The sequence below is a fragment of the Lutjanus erythropterus genome, chromosome 14 (genome assembly GCF_056507025.1).
Source record: "Lutjanus erythropterus isolate fLutEry1 chromosome 14, fLutEry1.hap2, whole genome shotgun sequence".
NCBI classification, from domain to species: domain Eukaryota; kingdom Metazoa; phylum Chordata; class Actinopteri; order Lutjaniformes; family Lutjanidae; genus Lutjanus; species Lutjanus erythropterus.
This window is the reverse complement of record NC_139330.1, coordinates 30,447,292-30,473,015: the sequence shown is the minus strand read 5'-3', so window position 1 is coordinate 30,473,015 and position 25,724 is coordinate 30,447,292. Positions and strand designations below refer to the sequence as shown.

The following is a 25,724-nucleotide window of genomic DNA, read 5'->3' as shown; positions in this document are numbered from 1 at the left end:
ATCATTATATAACACAGGGTTGCACAATGAAATGAAAGTTGTAGTCCCTTCATGCTATATAATACACAGAATTAAGTTCAGAGTAGAATGGGATAAAAAATAAAATGAAATAAAATATATACACCCTGGAAATAATTTTGAAGTGCATTTTTTAATTTGCTTCAGACGGCTTCAGCTCAGGACTGGTTCATGTGTCTTTGATCCAGGATGCTGTGGCACAGATTTCTGTAAGATGTGATTACAACAGTCTCTGATTTCCCATTGCTAGGACCACCTGATTACCATTTTGTCCGTTTAATTTTTTTCGGAAATTAGCCAGGAGCAGCCTTAAGTTCAAGCGGGGTTGGCGTGGCTCTTATCCCTGCCTACCTCCACTCCTCCTGGGGTCTGATCTGTGGCAGTGTTCAGTCTGGCTGATGTCGTGTGCATTGCTGATCGTTTCAAAGTCTGCTGCTCTTTAAAGGTGCTACGAGTAGTTTTTAACTGATTATGCAACTGTCTCAATGCCTCTGTATGACCTATTTAAGCAAACAAGACCATCCATTTTTCTGTGTCGTTTTTCTAAATGCCTGCCACCCAGTCAGATTCTCTGTGAAATCAGATGACACAAGTCTGTGTTTACATTTTTCCCAGTTAAAAGTAAAATCTTTATTTAGATTATTTTTCCTGTTATATTTTGTGGTTAAGGTGGGAGAAACACCGCCGCTTTTGTCCACAGGGATCTCCAAAATTAACACGATATGCAAGTTCCTTGTAGCAGCTTTAATCCAAACTTCACGCTTCCTTTTCCAGTGCTTACAAGTGTATTCCTGTCATAGGTGACGTGTGTTTCAGCAATAAAAAAAGCAATGTGAAAAAGACACGCACATCCCTGAGCCAAATGAGTTGGGTGCTGAATCACAAAGTATCAAACATCAAAGGAAAGGAAAAAATGTGCACACCAAAAGAGCTCCCATCTGAACAATTTATTAGCGTGACTTTTCGAGCTATCGGCTTTTCCTCAGACCACAGTGTTGTTGGACTGAGAGCAGACTAGGTGCTACAGTGACTCACTATCACCTCTTGAGGTGCAGATTGGTATTACAAGACAGGACAGTCTGAAACTACCCAGCTAGCATGCTAATTTCACTAGATATCTCACTGACATATCATAAAAACTGTTATTTCTTCACATTCTGTTGATAGTTAGTTAATTTTTGATTGTTTTGAACTGAAGCTCTTGCAGAAAGGTACCCCCTTTATGGAGGTCTGTCACAAGTAAGCATAAAACTTCATCCATTAATCTGTTGGATGACAGCATCTTCTGTTGCACCATCTGACGGCACCAACAGTGGTTTATCCAATGTAATAAAGACACAGAGGAGTTTAGAGATTTTGTACAAGAAGAAAATTATTACCATTTAGAGGAGCAAGTAATCAACTGATTGCTACTAACACCCAGTCAGAAGTAATCTCAAGGCAAGCAATAATGTTTGATTTATTGTCTTTTAAGGGGACCTAATCCTCATTAATTAGTTTGACATCACATACTGGGATATGGCACAAGTTTATGTCTGAATATTTTTTGGCAGTTTAAGAAACTTTGTTCCCCAGAGTTTAGGTGGGTTTACCCCATGCCAAATCCCAGGCTGTGGGGAACAAAAGTATCACTGAAAAGAAAAAAGAAAGAAAAAAAGTTAAGAAGCTTAGGTCTTAATATTTGTGACAAGATTCTTAAGATTTTAGGGATTAGTGTCCATGGCTGTGTCCCCGCATGGTGCCAAGAGAACTGATCAAAAGAGGACAACAGCAGGCGGCAAAAGGCTTATCAGAAAAGTCAGCGCAATTATTGTGTGTAATCTGTTGTCACTGAATGAGAGACATGACAAGTTCATGCCTTCACAGGGTGCCACTTTCTGAACTCAACATTTATTAGGGGTACAGAGGCATTAATTAATCTGAAACAGTTGTGAGCCTTTATGATCGACTTATAAGCATTTATAAAGGAAGATTTGACGGCTTATAAAAAAGTGAGAAACTCAAGATTTATTAAAGATTGTATAAAGCAACAATAAATGTGTGGTCTGAGTATCTCACTCCACAGAAACAGAAATGTAAATGATTAGAAAAGCACAAAGTGTATAAAATTAAGTCTCTAGGAGTCAGAGGATGGTGACAGGATTGTATTTTTTTTTTCTTCTGTGTTGGGTTGTTGGAACTGAAGTGAGCTGAACTGCTGGGCTGATTTGGACTGAGAGAGTCGCTGAAGTCATTTGGGTTAGGAGAGGAGGAGGCGGTGTGTCATCAGTGTGTCTGTTCATGAGGGTTATAGTTTTGGGAGACCGTGGCTCTGGTACGTCACTGAGCCATGTTTCAGGTCTGCCCTAAAAAATCCAAATCAGTAGATGTTTTAAACTGTCTTTTTCAGGAAATATTAGACACCATTATACTGTTTGATACTGACCTTGGATTAAATATCAAATATCAGCCAGTGAGTGTCGCTTACGATATGACAGGCTAAACCTTCAACCCTGAGCCACACTGTCACGGCTTTGTAATCACATAAGATACAGAGTTAATGTCAAGGATGTGTGTTTGAGGCCATATGATCGACGGTCCGACTGCTTAGACACTGAGGCAGAGCAGGTCGAAGAAAAAGATTTTACTAAATCAATGTTCAAATTAACAGTCAGGCACGAGAAGGCAGTCCAAACCAGCAAATGAATCCAGGCAGCAGGACTGCTTCATCGGATAATGAGAGGCAGGTGAGTCAGCAGGTGGGGATGATTTAGGAATGTGAACAAGAGCACCTTCAGTCTGAAAAGGGTGCGCACCATTGTGCTGAGGTTTCTGAGTTGAGCATGTTCCCTTGAAACGCAGTATGCAACTATTGCCTGTCTAAAAGTAGTCTGACTCACCGGATGTACACTGCGAGTTCAAGCCTGCCGTTTGTCACTATCTGCATGTTATCGCTTTCAAAATCCCTGTTACCTTAATATTACATATAGGGCACACAAATCTGACAAATACTGGGCCTCATGCAAGAACATTTTCATATTCTTGTCTTAAATTTCTCTTACTTTTTATCATACAAAGGGCTTGTATGAATACACCACGTCAGATTCAACAAACGCTCATAACTTAAGAAAAGTGTGTAAATTATCTACCTGTACGTATTTGACTGTACATGCATGAGACTTATAAATTAGCATAATTAACACCCCAGTAATACCATATAAGGCTGTGCTTCCTGCTCCACAATGGCATCAAAGAGAAAAAAAAAAGAATTGTACAAGTTTGGAGTTTGACATCCTGCTTTCAGAGATCCAAAAAGGAAAATCTGTCATTTTAACAGCATCAGCAGTGGCACTAAAAGACCTGCTAAAGCAAAGGAATGGGAAAAGCGAGTGCCGTTGCTGTGTTACCGGATGGTCGGACTGAAATAAAGAAGAAACATCTCGATGTGAAAATGACTTCAGAGAAAATTTTAAAAAGTGACTCGCCACAGTGGGGGGGTGATCGATGACTGCAGCGAGAGGAGAGGGTTAAGGAGTTGAGAGTAAGTTAAGCACCACTTAAGAACAAATCTGTTCACACAAGTGGTTCTTGCACGAGGCCCATTGCTTTTATTTGCCCATAATGGTTAATGGCAGGGACTTGACACCCCTTGCTATTTAAAGCTTTCATGTTACATTTCTAAAGAGCAGTACAAAAGATTCCTATCATCATCCATAAAATATTATACATATTAATGTATGTATTAATCATACAGTGTACATCTCTAAAGTGATTTTGTTCTCTGCTTAGTGATTTACAAACATGAAAAGTGTTGCAACAATTAAAATCAAGAAAATCCAACAGATTTTTTTTGTTTGAATGCAACAGATTTATCAAATATTTAAAAGAATACACTACCCCATTTTAATGAGTTATTCCTTATTTTACTACTTTAATTCTATTTAATTCTCACTCACAAACTAATCTGCAGTTCACACAACTTTTTTTTCACCCACGATTCAGTGTTCACAGCAGCAGATGAGCTGTATGTGGAGGAGGCTTGTTGTAACTTTTGCAGCAGAGCGAGCAGGTGAGGGAGGGAGAGAGAGCGAGGGGGAGATTCTGCACTAGTTAATCGATCACAGATGGTGTCATTCTCTCGCACAGTTTAAAAAATAACAATAAAAAAGCTAAAAAGGGGTCACCACATTTACTTAGGCAGCTGTTAATATACCTGGGCAGCCCGCCCAGGAGAAGTCTATGTGGGAAATGTGCATCGATTCGCCTCACCCACAAACACAAAGCTCTGTCTCACACACACACACACACACACACACACACACACACACACACATACACACACACACACACACACACACACACACACACTGCAAAGGTGCATCACGGTGCTAGAGTCGTCATTTCATTAATCGCACTGACGCAAGCTCATTGCAGGCCACATCCAATGAGATGCTGGGCCCGATTCAGCCCACGGGCCCTAAGTTTGACTCGTGCCATAGAATATAAAACCAAACCCTGAACGAGACGTCTTTAGGTGACCAAAAAGTAGTAGATAACTTTGAGCAACTGAAAATAGACACACCTAAAAACAAGGTCACGGCTGTTTAGATGTACACAATGAAACAGATACATGCTGCTAGACAGGTTGCCGTGGTAGCTACTTGTCACTGTTAAAGGTGTGACGACATGCTGTTTTCAACATTATAGTGTAGTTTTTTGAATAATTAACTTCATTGGTAAAGTATGTGCTCCACTTTCTGTCTGAGCAATCCTTTTGGAACAGGCTCACTCGATATATACACTGAATTTAATTCTTGCAGGACTGTAACCTGCCTCTGCTCTTAATGTGGCAACAGTCTAACACGGGGGTCTGCAACCTACAGCTCTTTAGCCCTTCTCAACATTTTAATTAACACTTACATTTTAATTTTCATTTAGCATTGTTGTAGGTCTATGAAAAAGTTGAGAAAACATAGTGCAATATATTTCTTTGTTTCGAGCCCACTCAAACTCAAGTTTTGAAAAAGTTTTTCCATGAAAAGTTGTATTTAAAAGCAGCTGAAGTTCTTTGTATGAAATGGAGAACTGACTTTTCAAACTGAGAAAATGTAAGAGGAAATCAAATTTGTGATGACTGTCAGTGTGACTGAAGAGTTGTTGCCTCAACATAATATCGAACGAAATTGAACGTTTTCTGAAGTATAACTGAATTATAAGTTTATTTGTTTTGAATCACAACAAAATGACCTCAACTTGTATTTTAAGATAAGTACTATAAGATTTTAAGACAACCTGAACACTAACTTTTAAAGTAAAAACAGAGTTTATAGTATTTTCAGGGTCTGTTTCTTGACATTCATTGCCATCCACATCTTCACAACCCTCTATTTGATGCTCTTCCTCCCTCAAGAGGAAATTGTGTAGAACACATGCAGCTGTTATAACCACTTATCTTTTTTTTGCGGTCTTCCACGGGTAGGGTCCAAAACAAACAAAATACTGGCACTTATGGATAAATAGTTTTCTTGTTTATTGAGGGCACAGAACAAACGAACTTGTCCTCGCTCTAAGACACCATCAGCGTAATACAGAAGAGCAGAAATGATCATTTATAAACAGGTGAGGTTCAAACGGCAATCAGCAAAGACAATTGCAATCTGCAAAAACTATTCATCCATGAGTGCCAGTATTTTGTTTGTTTTGGATCATAACTGCAAGCGTGCACCTGATACATTAATCAGGACGGGGAGTTGTTGTGTGTGCTGTTGCTTTTCATCATATCTCCACGGACAGGTACTTCAGCTGTCTCCGTCTCCCCTTCAGACGCCCAAATGCCCCTTCAATCACAACCCCGGTTGAGCTGTGGAGTGTGTTGAGTTTCTTCTGCCACAGGGATAAGTGTCCATTATCTCTGTATGGTGTGATGAGAGATGTGCTGAGTGGGTGGCAGTCCCTACCCATTGCATCCTGGGGGTGGCCGTATAATGGGCAGTTCCAAAACACCCTGGCTCTGCGCGCAGACCCCGGCCAACCAGTCAGTGCACACATTCCAGGAACATCGTCTCCGGTGCACACACTGCCTGGAGTTGAATACTTGCGTGCCCCTTCCTGTTTGTGTAACTGTTTCTATGGCGTGTGGGTGCTGGGCGGGCGCCATCGATGGCTCCAATGACTCCGGGGGAGCCAGTTTTGTCTCGAAAGCCATTTGCCAGGTTGGCAAGATCGTCCTCTCCGGGCCGTCATGTGCATTCATTCCTCAGTCCGTGCAGGACCTCGCAAATGTCTGAGAAAACATAATACAGGCTTCCTTTTGACATGTCAAACCGGTCTGCAACACCCCTGAAGCTCTCTTGGTCTGCCAGCGACCAGATGGAGCACAGCAATTTATTCAGGGTGTCCAAGGTTAAGTTTACCAAGAAAGAACCAACTTTCTCACAGACAGCCTGTGGAAAAGAACATGCAGGATTAGTTTATAGTAGAAGATTCTACATCCCAATGATGCTGTGTAGCGGCTTTTTTATACACACACCGATAGACATACTACACATTATGGGAATTTTAGGTAAATAAATATCTAACCACAAAGTAAACTGGAAAGCATTAACCATATTTACATGTTTATTTTACATCAAAGGCAGATAAATTCCAATAATAAGAGCACAAGCGATAGATCAGGGGCTTAAAGGTTCATTTAGTTTTGCATGTACAGTTTTGCAGTTATGTCCTCTTGTGCAAGTTTTTCCCTCAGGATGGTGTGTTAGCCATTATAAATAATGCAAGAAAAAAATATACTAGAGGGTGAATTTAAATAACATGGGCCTCCCCACTATTAAGAGTGGCCTGTACTGTGATTTTAAGACATATCTTTTGCTGTTGTATATACCATTGTGGAGTGACACAGAACTTTTCTACTCCAATCTGCTTCTCTAAATATGCTGTATAGTGGTAAATATTACAATATCATATCACAACAACATGATCAGCAATAATGACAGGCCTAATACACATAATAAAATAATTAGCTCATATAGAAATAGGGGAGGGAGAGTGGGGGTGGGTGGCATGCAGCTGAGGGACACAGACAGGAGTCAAACCCATGGCCAGATATAGATCTACTCAAGCTGTAAAAGTCACTCACTATAGAGAGTCATGTCACTCGCTACCCACCCCGCCTGTTCCAACCCCAACTGTGCTCAAAATTTGAGAGAAACTTTTTGATTGCACAGATTTGCTCTTGAAAAATGGGAGCCAAAACAAAACTGTTGCATTTCTAACTTTGCTAAGTGTTTCTAGTTATATCATTGCAAATCAAGGTGGATATTTCATGCCACAGTTGGAAAGGGCAATAAACATGTCGCAGCTACGTGAACTACAAAGAGTAAACAAAATGACCTAATAAAATGATTTAATTTTATACTATTTTCCACCATTAAGAACACAGTTAAGATAACTTTATTCACAATGATGTTTTTGAAAATCATACCTTCCGGATTTCTAAATACCCTGGTATACTGTAATTCCTTGATGCTGCCCAAGTCTAAATTATATTTTAATTTTCTGATGAAAATTATTGCCAGTGTTAACTTAGTGATCCCTGGATACTGGAAGGGACATGTCCCCACTGTCCCTACCCAATTCTATGCCCTTGTTATTGCTAATACGACTTCTGCAGATCCATCTGAGTCTTAATGTGTCCCGAGTGTGTGTTGCCTCTTTACAGCCCTTTTCACCTTAATTGCAATACAATACCCATGAAGACTATTAGCAAGTGTTGTTGTTGTCTTAAAAAGACTAATCTAAACCTATTTAACATCACACAAAATACCATTTATACCAAAAATGTAGTGGTTGCTTATGTTCAGATAAATTAGTATGTCAGAAAACATGCATGTGAGCCGTGTTGGCATTGATTACTGAGTACATTGTTTCAGCTCTAAGCAAATTCCCCACCGCAGGATCAATAAAGTAATTATAATGCTTGTGCAGCAATTACAAACCCCCGATAATCATGGATCCACCATTACCAAAGCATGCATGTGCAATGGGGTTTCCCTTGGCAGACAGCAGGGATCAGAGGATTACAGTCTCCCTCAGTCTCCGGCCATCTCTCTGTCTCTCCCGCTCCGTGGATTAGTTTTATCTACAAGGTAATCAGAGCTTTACGCTCATCTGACAGGACTACAACTCCCACAGTCCGCACACAGCATATATCAACACTTCACAGCCTCGTGCAGTCCACTGCGGTATTGACTCAAAGACTTAAAGCAGACAGAGAGGGAGAGATAAAGCAGGAAAATCTGGGTTTCCACAGGAACGCTTTTGTACAAATAATTCTCTTATCGCTTTAGAAACAATATGAAACCATGTGAATGAGATTTTCTGCTCTGACCTTCTTTGCTCCTGACATTAACAGGTGCTCTAGGCGTTTGATTTCATTCAGGAAGTGGTGAAAGATATGAAATCCAAGTGAACATATATATCCAACACATTGTGGAGATGGATGATGATACAAAACACCTCAGGGGAAAGCCAAAGTTTTATTTTGACTGCAGTGAAAAAAGGGAAATTGGAAAAAGTGATATACAATTTTTCCCCCGTCTCAAATAATTTGAACTTGCAAAGAAATAACAGTAATAAAAGCAGGGCTGTAGCTGCAGGGGACACCAAGGTCATGTTCCTGGCAATGTTAATTTGAAGTATATTACACACACTGGATATTCTAAGGCAGGATGGGACAGTTTTTAGATTAAAAACGCTTAAAAATTTTGCCATTTCAGGGCAAAAAACAAAAACAAAAAAACACCTGGAATGAAAGAGGCTTTGATACAACTTTTAGAACATACGTGTTCTGGGGTTCCACACCACAGAACCATGTGTTATTAACTCATTCCCTGCCAGCATTTGTAGGGGTTTATATAGTGTTGGGGGACGAGGGCTCCGACACGTCACAGAGCCATGTTTCAGCGCCGCCCAACAAATCACATTTAACTGTTTGACGGTCTAATTCTACATTTCAGTGCTACATATTTCTCAGTGTTTTCACGTTTTCAGTAACTATGTTCTAACCACGTTAGTTCCCTACCTGGGGTCCGGGCCCCCCTTAGGGGGGCGCCAGAAATCACAAGGGATCCCCTGAAGTCCTCCAAATCAGATTTGCACATGTCAATTAAAATCACAATTTCGGGGTTCATACACCTTTTCCAAAGTCACATTGAAGCACTTTTCAAGCATTTTCAAGTTTTTCCAGCACCTCACAGCTGGTAAATAACATTTATATATAAAATGACTGTTTCACTTCTTCATCACATTAAATCAGATGATATTGTTCTATCATCAACGAAAATTATGTTTTGTGACAGAAGGTTTATTATTTCAAAATGTTTTATCTGTCTGTAAGTAGACTTGGCTTTCCATAAAGGTATGGATTTTGTACATTTTCCTTAACTGATAGTTGAAAATACAACAATTGATAACTTGATTAATCATTAATATTTTTTCTCATTCTGATTTTTCCTTGTTTTTCTCGTTCTGTCCTTATTTTAAGTTTAATTTTAATAATAATCAATTAATCGATTCATCGTTGTAGCTCTAATTTACAGATTAAATCCTGAAAGAAATCATCTGATGGTGATCAACACAGAAATGTTTTCTGATACTTTCATGAAGCTTGATCACATACTTTGCAAGTTAGGATGTGTTGTTTGTTTGTTTGTTTGGTCCAGTCCTCATGGATGAACAATGGGAACATTTGAACAAATTTCATTTCCAGAATCTAAACAAACTGTGAATCAGTCTTGGAGGCTTTTGGACAAAACCTTCGGGAGATAATTAATAATGCAACTTTAACTGACTGGGAAATGGCCAAATATCATGTTTTATAAATTAAGACCATGCAGCACTTTAACTCCTTAACTGGGTGCCTTTTTGTTTTCACACAGGTGTATGAGAATTAATGAGAGGACAGTTTGAATATTCAGCCAAATTTCAAATCTACTTCTATAACTCAGTGGAGGAGGAGGAGAAGAGGAAGAATCAGCAGCCTGGATTTACTGTGCCTTTACTCTGCCCGCTGTGCAGCTACAGTATCACTCTCCATAAACCACAAGCACACGTGATGCTGATAAATATAAACATTTGTGTCACGTCATATTTCTTCAGCGACACTGTCATTTACTGTTGGCAGTGTGTATCGTTAAATGTCTCCCCATAAATGTGTCTATGAATGTGAATTATTTAGGTGGCTGTGTAAATGTTACACTGCAAATCAACGGCAACTTGACTTGACCTTTATGTCTGTACCATACTTATGGAAACTGAATACATCTGATAATTCCCGGTACACATAAAACATTACATTTTGTGCTTTCCCTCAGTATTATAGTGTCTGTAATACAAAATCAATTTATGATGAAATACCCACATTGACCACCAGATGTCACTATATGTCCATGAATCCATCCTTTCCTGTACCTGCATTCTCCACATTATAATAATGATGATTATAATCAGCTTCCAAAAAAATTAGAAACACTTTTTTTCTGCCCAGAAGTCTGTTTTCAGACATTTAACCAAACAAAACATCTGCTGTTGGAGTGTTTTGTAATTTAACACTTACCTCAGAGTACTGTAACAGGTCTTAATGCAAGTGTGTCAGAGAACAAACCTTTCCCAGTGTGTGGAAATTGCTTTCCGTTTCTTGTGTCTGTCTCATATCCCAGAATGCCCTCCCTGCACGCCTTAATCTCACTGTTACAAGTCCAATATATCTACATATATATCGTTATATAATTTATAAAATTGCAATGTATATTTAAATGCATGTAGATGTGAATTTTCCTGTTTTGTCCTTGTTAATCAACTTCTTGACAAAGTGTTTTTGATTCTTAACTTCATTTATTGTTTTTGATATGAAAGCACTGTAATGTAGAAAAGCATTTTATTTTTTCTTTGATTTCACAACAATAAGTTTCATCAGGTTAAGGCAAGTTTTACTTTTTCCATGTGGCAAAAAAAAGGAAAACTCAAAATTTGTAGCAATTAGCCAAATATCACTCAGATTAATGTATGATTAGTGTTGTATATAACCCAGCCAACATACACACACTGTGCCACATGTCAGTGTTTCCTGGAATAATTTGAGTAATTCTGGTTTAATGTCCATCAGCATGTGGTTTAATAACTTTTTTTTTTAAGGATATTTGGATTTTTGACCGTTAGTTTTCCTGACTGTGTGATGCTTTTGTCAAATGTCAACATTTTTAATTTTTGAGTTTTGAAGTTTTTGGCAATTTACTCCCTCACACACGCACACACTCAGCACTCAGGTCCCTTTAACCCTTTCACCAGGGCTGAACTTCTTTATCAGAGACGAATTTTCCGTGGGGCTCTGTGGCTCCAGCCGGCAGCAGCGCCAGGTAGACTGGAGTGATGGCGCCCTCGTCTGGCGACTTGGGGGCTTTCGGACCGGCCATGTCGGTGCGCACCCAGCCTGGACAGCAGGCGTTCAGCAAGATCTGCAGAAATAATTTTAAAAGACGCAACAAAAATGTCTGTTAGCGCACCTAGCAAGATATAAAATACACTGCAAAAAGACACATGTAGATGATTAAAACAAAGTAAAACTGCAGATTAAAATAAGACAAAATAAAATAAAACTAATTTAACAGTAGGATAAAAATTACGGTGCAGCTACACACCGGAAGATATGAATACAATTATTTCTATGTCATTAAAACAAGCTACACTGCTGAATAAAATGAAGCAAAAAGATGGTTGTTGTTTGTTGTTTAAAGGTTGTTATATTTCAGTGATTACCCACCCCGTCATTTGGTCTCTCCTTGGACAGACGACGAGCCAGGATCATGGACAGGGTCTAAAAAAAACACACACAGACACACAGTGTATTTAAACAATGCTGCTATGAAAAGAAACATTTCTAGATCTCACCAAATTCCCTCTGCTATCTTTTTACATTTTTAAGACCTACAAACTCTTGATCTCCTCAGATCAGATGACTGATTGAAAACTGCGAGATGCACTGATGGGTCCTACCGTCAGCCCGGTCTTGGACACTCCGTACGCCGTCTCGGGCCAGCCGCCCTGCTTGTGCTCGCCCTTCTTGGTCTCGTCGACGAACCGCTGCATCAGTCCCGACAGCTCCTCCTCCGTGATGTCCTCGCTGCGGAAACGCTGCTGCAGGGCGGCGCTGCACTGGTTCAAAGTGCGGGAGCCGACGAAGCTGGACACGTTCACCACGCGGCCTGAAATACAAACACAAACACAGACAAATGATTAAATGTGCGCTGGTCAGAATGAAAAACACCCCAATTCTGTATGTCTGCATGTACTGTATGTGTGTATGACTGTCCTTTGCATATTGTATTACTGAGGACCCAAGGAAGTGTGAAGTTGATCAAATTAGCAGTTCTTGACAATACTGCAAGCAGCTTGGAACTAATTTTTTCTGAATGAGGACCAAACAAAGAATGAAAACCAGAACACCCTTGATTTAAAAACTTCAGGGGTGCACTGAGCTGCAGCAGACCTGGTCCAGTTGTGTGTCCTTACCTCCGGCTTTGATGAGCGGCAGGAAGTGAGTCAGCATGTCTCTGGTGGCGAAGTAGTTTGTCTTGAGGGTCACCTCTGCCTGGACCGCAAATGGAGCCGTGTCTGCCACTGAAGAGAGAGACAGAGAGTGGACAGGATGCCATCGTCACCTCCTTATTGATCCTTCAATTCATATTCACAGCTCCAAATGTCAGGAACAATCTATATATTTCACCTTTCAATGAGTGAGTCTGTCGATTAGGGGAAAAAAAAAACACAACAAATAAAAGGATAAATTCAAACCTGCGATTTATAATTAATGTCACCAAGCGGCTGTGACATTGATGCTTTGGATTCAGCGTTCCTTTCAAAGTCAACAGCTCCTTTTTCACTCTTTAACAAAACATGTTTTTGTTTTTAACCTTGTGATGAGTCTTTCCCTCTAAACACAGACAGCTTTTCACTACTTAGACAATAAATCAAAGTTATTCAGTGGAGCTAAAACCTTGAATTAAAATAATTAGTGACTACAAAATGAACATGAACAGGCAATTTTCTTCCAGAATATTTGTTGAAAAAAGGTCTGTAAGACGGAATAATTTGATGAGTAATGTAATAAAAAAAAATAAAAAAAATCTCTTGTCATTGTAGCCATAATTGTGCAGTACTAATACTCATATTATTAATACTACTACTACTAATATAAAAATAATAATAATACAGTAATAATAAAGACTGTTATACTACTGTATGATTTAAATAAGACTACAGATTGATGCTGTCGATGCTCATTTAATACCATTATTCAGTATGTAGACTTGTAATATTTGAAGTAGTAATACAGTATTACACGTTATATTGTGTATGGTCCTGTGTCACTGATACATAACTTCTTGTTGAAGTCATCTATTTTCTCTCACTTTTTGTTTTTGTTGTACTTGTAATGTTTTCTTATTTTTCATGTATTTCTATTAGAGCTGCAATGATTGACTAATTATTTGTCCACTATTAAATTAATCGCCAACTATTCTGATAATTGATTAATTGGTTTGAGTAATTTTTTGAGAAAAAAAAAAAGTCAAAATGACTTGATTTCAGCTTCTTAAATGTGAATATTTTCTGGTTTCTTCACTCCTCTCTGACAGTAAAATCAATATCTTTGAGTTGTGGACAAAACAAGACATCTGAGGGCGTCGTCTCGGCTTTGGAAAACACTGATCAACATTTTTCATAGTTTTCTGACATGTTATAGACCAAACAATCCATGACGAATATAATCAAGAGATTAGTCTATAATGAAAATAATCATTAGTTGTAGCCCTAATTTCTATGGCCCTATAAAGTACTTTGAATTGCCTTGGGTCTGAATGATGTTACATAAAAAAACTGCCTTGCCTAGTATAATATACACTCACCAGCCACTTTATTAGGTACACCTTGCTAATACAGGGTTGGACCCCATTTTGCCTTCAGAACTGCCTTAATTCCTTAATTCCTGCCTTAATTAAGTTATCCTGCTGGAAGCAGCCATCAAAAGATGGGTACACCGTGGTCATAAAGGGATGGACATGGTCAGCAGCAATACTCAGGTAGGCTGCGGTGTCTCAAGAAAATATCCCCCACACCATTACACCACCACCAGCAGTCTGAACCGTTGATACAAGGCAGGATGGATCCATGCTTTCATGTTTTTTACACCAAATTCTGACCCTCCCATCTGAATGTCGCAGCAGAAATCGAGACTCATCAGACCAGGCGACGTTTTTTCAATCTTCTACTGTCCAATTTTGGTGAACCTGTGTGAATTGTAGCCTCAGTTTCCTGTTCTTAGCTGACAGGAGTGGCACCCAGTGTGGTCTTCTGCTGATGTAGCACATCTGCTTCGAGGTTTGACAAGTTGTGTGTTCAGAGATGGTCTTCTGCACACTTTGGTTGTAACAAGTGGTTATTTGAGTTACTGTTGCCTTTCTATCATCTCAAACCAGTCTGGCCGTTCTCCTCTGACCTCTGGCATCAACAAGGCATTTTCACCCAGAGAACTGCTGCTCACTGGATATTTTCTCTTTTTTCGAACAATACTCTGTAAACCCTAGAGATGGTTGTGCGTGAAAATCCCAGTAGATCAGCAGTTTCTGAAATACTCAGACCAGCCTGTCTGGCACCACCAACCATGGCACGTTCAAAGTCACTTAAATCACCTTTCTTCTCCATTTTGATGCTCAGTTTGAACTTCAGCGGGTTGTTTTGACCATGTCTACATGGCTAAATGTATTCAGTTGCTGCCATGTGATTGGCTGATTAGATATTTGTGCTAACAAGCAGTTGAACAGGTGGACCTAAAAGTGGCCAGAGAGTGTGTATTGATATATATATCATTGCCATGCTACCTTTGAATGCTATCCCAGCATTATTGACGAGGATGTCCACTCCTCCATACTTGTCTTTGAAGTAAGCAGCGGCGGTGGTGATGCTGTTCAGGTCGTTGATGTCCAGCTGGTGAAAACTGGGTGTCAGTCCCTCTGAGGTGAGGGACTGCACGGCCTCCTGACCACGACCGCTGCAGAAAAATCAGGAAGTTTCAATATACTTTCACGCTGTCTTTATTCTAACAAGAAGTAGATCTGCTGGTGACACCTTGAACGAACAGCATTAGAGTACTTTGTGATTTTCTGATTTCCAATATTCAGTTACTTCTTCTTTATTTTAGCTCTGCGACAGTGTTTAGGCCTGTAAAAGACTGACCTAATGATTTTAAAGACCCTCTAAACTCATCATTGTGATCAGCTTCTTACTTAAAATTCTTTCCCAAAATAACCTGACAAAAAGTTCTGGTTTATTCTCACTTAAAAACAAAACAACATGGCAAACTGATAGGGCTGTTATCTCTTAGTTGTAGGTGTAGCTGTCATTCTTGGTCTATATGTAACCTGTTTTTTGTTGTTGTTGTTGTTGACATGAGTGTTTGCCTGACAAAGATCTTGCAGGATGAAACGTTCCACTGATAATAACTAAGAGGCTTGGACAACCTCTTCTTTTCCATAACCGATAATAATAAATTCCCACAATAATACCAGTGTAATCATTGAGTGTATGGGTTAGAATAAGTAAAACAAACTGGTGCAGGTGTTTCCAGGTGAGCTACCTACACGTCTCTGGCAGTGAGGTAAACGACTCCTTGGAACTGCTTGCAGAGCGCACGGACGATGGCCAGGCCGATGCCCTTGTTACTGCCCGTTACCACGGCAACCTTGGTAGACATGTCTGTCCACAAAGACACAGACATCATCAGTGTATGAAAAAAAAATCATTAATAGTAGAAAAACAAACTGTACAAGCACTAGATACACATCAAACACAAACACACACCGGAGCTGGTAATAATTAATCAATACAATCGAAAGATGGCCAAGTGCAATATCCAAATCACTGAACCAAATCACAAGTTTTTTGAAAAAGTAAAAATGAAGTGGCCAAAAAATCTTGCTCTCCAGATGAGAGTAAATATGTTTGTTTGATACAGACCTCAATAAATATCACATCATCACGATTTTAATAGGTTTTTTTTGTGATTATGAAAATTGTAACGCAAAACTAATAATTTCCACTGACTGTATGGCATACCGCAATGACAATTTCTGTTAAAATAATAGTTTCTACCAAATCGTGCAGCCCTAATACACACAGTTTTCAGTCCTGAGAAGCCAGAGATTTTCACAACTGATAATAAACTGAACTTATTGTTGTCCATGTAGGAGGGGGCTGATGAGATAAGATCTGCTGAGTCATGGTGACAATTTCAGAGGGATAACTGGGAGAAATGTTCTTTAAATTGTCTATAACCAAATGTAACTTAAATAAAGAGGCCAATGAATGAGTGATACACTTACATAAATCATAAAAACAGACACTTTTTCCCCAGATATAAGACGAAAGTTGCTACTTAATTTTGCCACTTTGTTTTGTGATAATGTAAAAAAAAAAAAAAAAAAAAAAAAAAGCTTTAAATTGTGGAATGATAAAGTATAGCCAGGGTTTTACATTTAAAATGACAATTTAATAAAAAATAAAAATAAATAAAAAGTGCACAGTCATGCAATAACTTTAGGCCCTGATGCAAACTTAGGTTACACGTAAGAGGGTTTTTATACGGATTTATACTGTTTGACTGCAACAACTAGAGTTTAAAACTAACTGGGAATTTAAGACGTTACTATTGCTTCTTTCTGTCACGTGCACTTCAGCTTTAAGAGGACCTTTCGCCTGGTTGATATCATTGTTTTGTGTTACATAACGCTAACTGACTCGTGTTAACAGGAGCATATTTCACAATGCAGACCGAGCCATTTTCAAGTAAATGTCCCTGCAAAAATAAACATTTTTGTTAGCTAACTGTTAACTACCTAACTAGGAGGAGAAATAGAGGCTTCTTACTTTAAGCTGGTCTTGTAGTGAGGACTGAACCTGTGGTGGTGAGTCTGAAGTGAGGAGTGAGTCGTTGTGCGTGAAAATGGGAGTGAAAGAGAAGGAAAGCAAGAGGTTTACTGCGCAGCGTCAGTGCGCATACCCGGAAAAACAAGTTAACCACGTGGGCTTGAGAAGAACTATCAACCTGGATAACTGGACTAAAATTAAGAAACTAGTGGAATATCTACCCAGTATTAAATAAAAAGACAAATAACTATAAAAAGAGGCTTTTATAACAAACAGTAATGGGCAGGAATACGCTAATGTAGTGTCTAGTCTGCCGAACCATAGAAAAAGAAGAGAAATTACCTCAGCAGCCTTCTCCGTCCAGGATCAAGATTGGATGCAGATGAGAGTGATCTCAAGGTACTGTATTTATATATGTAGATAAATCAGTATTAACAACGGTTTTTAAGTTACTATATATATTTAGCTTCAGGTATTTTGTGTTGTTTGTATTTATGTGTTAACAACAAGCATACAATGTAGGTAGAAGGTGCACTCAGTTGCCAGTTAATTAGGAACAGCCAGGTACGACTAATGCAGTCTAATGCAACAGCCAGAAAAAAATATATCTTCATGAAAGAAATGGTTAACTTTTGTTGAGACTGTTAGAGAGAGATGTTAACTTTGACTTTTTGATGCAGTTTGTTAGTCTGCAGGGCGGGGCAATGTAATGATATTGCATCAATATCAAGATATGAAACTAGGTGTCATCTTAGATTTTGGATATCGATATATCATGATATATAGCATGATGGCATTTGCCTTAATACGTTTAGTCATTATGTCCATATTATTGAGTATTTTTTATGGGCTGCACAATTTGGTTTACAAATCCCATTGCGATTATTTTTGCAGTTGTGATATGATTCATGATTAGTGTGCATTTTTGTATCACAATTTTCAGTTTCACTGACAAGAACTATTAAAATCATGATGTGACATTTGTTGGGGTATGTTTTCTTATATCAAGAACAAGAGTTGTGGGCCGGGGCCTCTCTGCAGCACTGCAGTACTTCATAATAGTACTGTTTGTCACACATTTTTCCTTTTAAAAAAATTGGGATTGGGATATTGTGCTTGGCCTTATTGTGATTGACAGTGTTTAAATTTATTGTGCACTCCCATCATTTATCCAACAAAGTTAGTTGTGTTAATATTTTGTGAAAGCACAGATACCTGTTCCAACAATATAGTCACAATATTGTGTCAAGTTGACTTAGAGGGATAGTTCAAAATGAAAATTCAGTCATTATCTACTCACCCTCATGTCAGTTGAAGGTCGAGTTTAGTTTTGTAGTCCACTGCCGGAGTTTTACAGAAAAACAGTGTTGCAGAATCTCCCAAACTGTAGAAGTGAATGGGGACCAGTTTTCAAAAGGAAAAAAACAACGGAATAAAACGTACAAATTCCTCCATACTGCTTGTCTGGTGTAATCCAAGTCTTCCTTCTCTTCCTGACATACCAAGTTGACATTTACACCATGTTTTTAGCCTCACTCTTCAATGTAGATCCTTAGCTTGGAGCCACATTTGCGTGCACATGCACACTGTCTTAACTGGGTGTGTGTGGTGTGACAGTGTGCAAATGGCATGTCTGGACTTAAGGAGACTTGGATTATGTCTGATGACCAGTATGGAGGCATTTTATTTTTTTTCAAGTTGTTTTTTACGTTTGAAAACTGGCCACCATTCACTTCCATTGCTTGGATATTATGCAACGTTTTCCTGTGAAAGTGCAGTGTTTTGCAGACTAACAAAATAAACCCAACCCTCAATCGGCATTAGGGTGAGTAGATAATGACTGAATTTTCATGGTGAACTTTACCTTTATTGTTAAAAACCTGTTATACCTGTCTGTATGATCCAACATGATTTTCCTGCACCACAAAATACAGAGTTGAAAATAATCAAAAAGTTGAATCACCTCTCTAAAATGCACCCAGACAAACCTGTATTGCAGGGCTGTTGGCAACTGTGTCTAGATGAAATGGCTTAAACTGTTCTAATGGAGGGGTGGATGATCTGGATAAAATTAAATATCACAGTACTTACATATATTGCCCTGCTCTATTTGAATGATGTGTAAACAAATGAGTTTAAGTAGGGTGTAGTGTCTTTCTTGTATGGAAAGATCTTTGATGATAATTATAGTTCTGATAAGCACCTGAGGAAAAGAAATGTGGCTCTACAACCTCAGAGAAGTTGTGAATATTGTTTTGTTGGCCTGTGTTACCTGTGTGTTAGCATTACTTAGGTAAGAGAGAGACTTTTGGCCATGTTAAGGTGTGTTTATTGTGTGTACATGTCCAGGTGGGGTCATGAGGGGCCGCAGCAATCGGGCTGGACGAGCTGCGAGGAAGAGGAGGCGGAAACAAGAAAGTGTCGTCCGGTCAGGTAGTTTATTGCTGTGTTGTTGCTTTCTAAAACTGTTTCACTGCTGTAAAACGGCTCTGTCTCTGCCATCACCAGCCTGTCCCTCTCTGCCTCCTCAGTCTCTCTGTGTCACCAGCCGCAGTACGTGAGGCTGATGACGTTTCTTCACAAACGGGGATTCACCTCAACACTGCTGCAGCCAGCGCTCTTCACTGGTACCACTCCACCCACTCAACCTGACATATGATGTATTTATTCTCCTTAATATGTTTGTTCACACATACAGTATGTAGCTGCTGGAGGTCTTGCTCAGAGACATTTAAAAGGATATTTAAGGTTTTTTAAAGTGTGGTTGTATGAGGTATTTACCAGGACAGGGTTACACTATATTTAGAATATTTTCACCACTTTACCTTGCCATCAGACAGCCTTTTCTCTCTGGAAATCACCATTATATAAGCTAAATATTGCTCTCTCTCACTCGACCAGACTCTCATGGCAAAATTTGTTATTTTTCCTTGAAGACAACAAGTGTTGCTGGTCTACCACTGCCTTGATCTGTTACTTTGTTTGTGTTATTGTGTGACTTAGGTGAATCCGAACTAACCTTTCAAGACACAAAAGTCACAAAATAATACAAACAAACTAACCAACCGAGGCAGCGGCAGTCCAGCAGGTCCTCTTATCCTGCAGAGTAAAATGAATGATTTCTCCAATGGAGTCTGGTAGGGTTCTAAAGAGTGATATTTGATAACATAGCAGCAGTTTCCCTTTGGAAAACGTCTGTCTGAGGACAAGGTAAAGCAGTGAATATGTTCTTAATATATATAGTACACCATCCATCCATCCATTTTCTGTAATCACTTATTCCCGAAGAGTCGCAGGGGGCTGGAGTCTATCCCAGATGACATTGGGTGAGAGGCGGGGTTCACCCTGGACAAGTCGCCAGTTTGTCGCAGGGCTATATAGTACACTTAAACTGATATTGTTTTTTTTTTTTAGGTAGTTAAAATCTGTTTTGCTGTTGACCCTCTCCATAGCAGCACATTGCTTAGCCTCCTACACCAGTACTACTGCTGCTACTTCATACTGGGGGTGTGTCGACCAGTATCTGTTGTAGGAAATGCACTGATTATGGATAAGTAGTCATGCAACATCAGTTTAAATAATCTGAACTATCCTTTTAAATAGCATTTGGCACCATCAACTCTACATGTTTGGCACAAGTTTAATTTGCAGTGTGATGTTTAGATGAACATACAGTTTCTGAAGATGTTACATCAAGTATTTCTTACTCAGCCACATCACTGGCTGTGGTGAAGAAAAGTTCAGACTCAACCTGTGTGAACTTCATTGATGGATTTAAGTACAGACTAAGATTTCTTGTGTTTGTTGCATCTTGTAACCCAGACACAGGCAGAGGACTGCAAGCTCTCAAGACCATAAAGGTGAGACACCATCAGTGTATCAGTTTGAAGAAACTGCAACATAGTACTAACTTAGTAATTACTTCCATGTCAGTGATTGACAACCAAGTTAACATCACAGCATCAGTATATTTCCTCCTTTCAATGACAAGGCTGGTGTTGTGTGCATATACATATATACATCTCTAACTACAAAATAACTAAATAGTTTGAGGCCAAATAATCTCTTAAACATACTAAATATCACACACCTCAATGCAACCAGTCATATAATAATTCAGCTAGTCCTTTGGTTGACTGGTTTGTCATTCATTGATTTTTGTTTCTTTTTTTTTCTTGTAGTTTTTGACAGTTACAGTGTTTCCATTTGTCTGTCCTCTGTTCCTCTATCAGCCTGGCCAGCTGCTCATTTCTCTGCCAGAGTCCTGTCTCCTTACAACCTCCACTGTCCTGGACAGCTACCTGGGACAGTATATCAAGAGGTAGTAACTCAACCACATCCAAACACAAGCACAAGGTTTTTCAAAATCTTTCCTTCTTTTTAAGGCACTAAATGATTCAGCAGCTTCATACCTCTCTGATTGCTCATCTGAGTATCTTCCAAACTGTTCCTTAAAGTCATTTAACTTTGGCTTGCTCACAAAATTATTAGGTTATTATTAGGTTATAGTGTACAATAATAATAATAATAATAATAGTATAAGCTTTTCCATTCCCAACTACAGCATTGGACAGAATAACAAAGTGTAAAATCTAATGCAACCCTTTGCAGCAGCTTCTTTAAAGCTTATTGTGTCATAGAGGTTGTGATTGTACTGTGGTAATATTTAAAGGTGTAGTTTGTGCTTTTATTAACTGAATTACATTACAGCAATTACAGCAAAAGATCAAACAGAGTACAGAACATGTAGTGAATCTGATAACGTTACGTATCAGTCAGATCAGATCAAGGGGCAAGAGGGCAGACTGGGATTGAAACAAACCGTCATTATTTTTGCCCCCCCAGCTGGAAGCCCCGCCTCTCTCCCCTTTTGGCGCTCTGTGTCTTCCTTGTGTGCGAGCGGCACAGAGGAGAGGCCTCCGATTGGCTCCCGTACATCGACGTGCTGCCCGCCACTTACACCTGCCCCGCCTACTTCACAGATGACGTCATGGCTGCCCTGCCTGCCGGTGTGCGCAGACGGGCTTTAGAGCAGAGGGAGGCGATGCGAGAAATCCACTCCTCTAATCGAGACTTTTTCAGGTGAGTCCAGCGCACGGGGCGCTGAAACAAGTTGTTCAGGTTATAAACGAGGATGTGTTCAGACTAGAAGAACGCACGTTGCGTAACAGAATGTCAAGATTTTGTGACACTTTGAATTTAGATGATATTCTTCTCTGCTGTTTGAAGCAGTCGACATTTCTTCCTTTATTTCACTTTACACCTCAATACATGATTCATAATTCTGCAGAGGACATAAATCAAAGAAGTGGACAATGTCAACTGTAAGTGATTTATTCTTGACCAGATCCCTGCAGCCAGTCCTGAGTCAGCCTGTGGAAGAGGTGTTGACATATGAAGCACTGAGGTACGCACACACACCTGTACACACACGCACAAGTGGAATATAAGTGTTCATAATCCATACCCAGAATTTTGACAGGTGTGCAAAGAATTTAAAATTGTAGTCAAATATATTTTTCTTAATATGGAGTCATAGGAGTGCCAAAAAAGGATACATTTGTAAAATAAGAAAATAAATGTGAGAATATAAAGAGAAGTAAACAGAAATGTATAATTATAGGCATTTTGATTTATCTTCACATTTATTTATTTTTGTATATATTTATTTAAATATTTATTCAAAAAAATACAGTCAATATCCTGCACACATAAATGATGCTTTCCAGGATTCATGTGTGCAGGAATTGATTACTCAGCCTGATCAGCAGCTTCACCCTGCAAAGAAAAGCAAAAGCAAGGAGGGAAGAATCAGGAAAAATAAATGAATAAAAAAAAAACTTAAAAAAATTACAGTAGAAATAGTAAATTCAATGCAATAAATAAAGATGTATTTAAAAAAAAATATATAAAGGAATAAATGAAAGTGCTTGTAATTATTCTTTTATATTTTGTTATGTCATGTTTCCTGATTTACTTAACATTTTCTTTTTCATTTTTCTTTAACTTATTTCTTCTGTTTATTGATCTTTATATTTCCACGTTTATTTTCTTTTTCTCTTCCAGATTTATTCTTTTTATGGCACTCTCATGACTAATACTTTATTTTGGTACATTTGTAAATGTTTTACTTAAAATTCACTGCACTGGTTAATGTCAGTAAAAATGTTTCAGGACTAAAATTCATCTGTCATATTATCCTCCTCCTCCTCCTCCTCCTCCTCCTCCTCCTCCTCCTCCTCCTCCTCCTCCAGGTGGGCATGGTGTAGTGTCAACACACGCTCTGTCTTCATGTCCCACCCATCCAACAACTTCCTGTTTGGAGAGGATGTTTATGCTTTAGCTCCTTTTCTGGACCTGCTCAACCACCGCCCTGACGTGCAGGTAAACTGTGGCAACACATAAATGTTTAACTATATATAAAACACTCAGTAGATACTGCAGATATATATTTGACCTGTTCTTTCTCCTGACTTGAGTTTCAGCTTATTGGACTGTTGGAAAGATGAAGAGCCAATAATGAGTTTTCTCTCCAGGTCAAAGCGAGTTTCAACGACTCAACAAGATGTTATGAAATCAAGAGTGTTTCCGGGACACTCTGCTACCAGCAGGCCTTCATTAACTACGGCTCCCATGATAACCAGCGTCTGATGCTGGAGTATGGATTTGTTGCCCCCTGCAACCCCCACAGCGTGGTCTACGTGGATACAGGTAAAATGAAAGTCCACACAAATGTTCAGGACTGTCAAAAGTCAAAGTGTTTAACAAGTGTAAGTGTTTTTACAAAACACTTACTTAATTATTTGACCAAACTTAAGTTAACATGCATTTTTAAGTTGAACCAATTCACAAAATTTACTGTTGTTTTACAACTTTGAAGCTGAATGAGTGAATTGGTGTTTACAGTGGATGAATCAATTTAGTAACTTTTAAACATAGAAATTAAAACAGTGCAGCTTGTGATTCTGGTCTTGTGTGTTTGACTGTGGTCCCTCAGATCTCCTCATGGACGTTTTGAGAAGCGACAGGAGTTTGGATCAGAAGATCAAGTTTCTCAGAGAGAACGATTTCCTTCAGTAAGTCATTTGCATCATCATTGTTTCATTTTATGTATCATGTGCCAAAGGAACAGTCGTCTATTTTTGTAAGTATTTATACACTTCTCAAAACTTTTCAAAACAGAGTACTTCACATGGTTGCAACAGGATTAAAACATTTTCAGCACTGAGGCATGTAAAACTGTCTGTAGCATTAATAAAAGACTTTTTAAGAGGTCAAGTGTGTAAGATTTAGGTGGATTTATTGTCAGAACATGGCAGAAATGCAGTATTATATTTATAAGTGTGCTTTCATTAATGTATAATCACCTGAAAACAAGAATTGTTATGTTTTTGGTAACTTTAATGAGCTGGGAGTGAGTTCTCTTTCACAGAGGCCAACATGTTGCACCACTATGTTTCTACAGTAGCCTGGAATGGACAAACCAAACACTGGCTCTAAATAGAGCCTATTGTGTCTTTCCTGAGTTTCGCGCCCACAGTAGTTTCTCTTTCATATTTGTTCACTGTACTATTAATTTATTCCCTAAAAGAGAAATTATCATGCATGTTAATGAATCAATCAACTTATAAAACTGATATTTACCTTGACAGATGCTGCAGGACGGTGTGTTTTCAGTCAACTTTTCAAATTGGTTGTGGGTCTTCTGCACATCTTTTAGTCCACGAGGCATTTAAAATAATTCAAAATAAAAAGGAATAAAATACCCAACAATAGAGATAACAATGATGACAATAAAATAGGAAAAAAAGGCTTTTTAAAAAGTTTTGTGAAGTCACTGGTTCTGCAAGATAGATGAACTGAAATTAATTAACACATTCGGAGATATTTCACATGGAGATTGATTAAAATTCAAATGCATCTCTCTTTCTCCCTGTCAGTAATCTCACTGTGTCCAGTGAAGGTCCCAGCTGGAGGCTGATGACGGCTCTCAGACTGTTGTCGCTGCCACAAACACTGTAGTAAGAATATACACACATTCATACCTGCTGTATATCTGTATAAAAGGGAAGCTTCACTTCCTAATTCAGCATATATGGATGTAAATGATTATTATTATTATAGATGTGTGTGTTTATTTCCACAGTCACCACTGGAGGGCAGTGTTGCTCGGACAGCTGGTGTGTGAGGACAGAGAGGAGTGGAGCGTCCGGACAGCTAGGACTCTCTGTCAGAGACTGCTACAAGACACACACACAGCTCTGGATAAGGTGTGTGTATGTGCAAACACACTCCACCAAGTATCAAACTGTTTCCACTGATGCAACACACTGATTTTTTTTTTTTTAATGTCCTGTGTGTGTTCAGATGTCCCACCTCCTCCAGCAGTGTGACCAGTCAGTCCGGGAGCAGCTCAATGTGGTGAAGTCACTGCGACAGGAGGAGAGGTGCATCCTGGGAAGCTGTCTTGAGGCACTGGAAGGCACACTGAGACAACCAGATGCCGATACTGCGAGCTGACATCGCTCCAGGAAGCGAGATTACTGTCTGATCTGGTGACGCTGGACAGTCTCCATGATCCTGTCCCTCCTGTGGACCGGCGCGGCTGACAGAAAGCAGCAGGATCGCCTCACGTCCTGTAACCACAGGGTCACAGGTTTGATTCCAGGTGTGCTCTTATAATGACCCCAACATCAGCTGAGCCAAGTGAGGATCAAAGGTACGGTGCACTAAAATTATTGTCAAGAAAC

General features: G+C 39.2%; 2 protein-coding genes across 2 annotated transcripts; one reads left to right on the top strand and one right to left on the bottom strand.

Moving 5' to 3' along the window:
• Window positions 1-11,268: 11,268 nt before the first annotated feature.
• On the bottom strand, window positions 11,269-17,130 carry cbr1 (carbonyl reductase 1). The gene is made up of 7 exons (XM_084735814.1): window positions 16,975-17,130; window positions 15,690-15,804; window positions 14,931-15,100; window positions 12,565-12,672; window positions 12,049-12,257; window positions 11,816-11,869; window positions 11,269-11,510 (listed from the first exon to the last, which is right to left on the bottom strand). Exons 2-7 carry the CDS (start codon window positions 15,800-15,802, stop codon window positions 11,337-11,339), a joined length of 828 nt encoding a protein of 275 aa, XP_084591940.1. The 5' UTR covers window positions 15,803-15,804; window positions 16,975-17,130; the 3' UTR covers window positions 11,269-11,336.
• Window positions 17,131-19,321: 2,191 nt separating this feature from the next.
• On the top strand, window positions 19,322-25,553 carry setd4 (SET domain containing 4). Its single transcript, XM_084735878.1, has 13 exons — window positions 19,322-19,407; window positions 19,506-19,601; window positions 20,797-20,834; window positions 21,207-21,295; window positions 21,820-22,056; window positions 22,322-22,381; window positions 23,229-23,358; window positions 23,511-23,685; window positions 23,733-23,735; window positions 23,963-24,050; window positions 24,915-24,995; window positions 25,121-25,244; window positions 25,342-25,553. Exons 1-13 carry the CDS (start codon window positions 19,332-19,334, stop codon window positions 25,492-25,494), a joined length of 1,350 nt encoding a protein of 449 aa, XP_084592004.1. The 5' UTR covers window positions 19,322-19,331; the 3' UTR covers window positions 25,495-25,553.
• The last annotated feature ends 171 nt before the right edge of the window (window positions 25,554-25,724 follow it).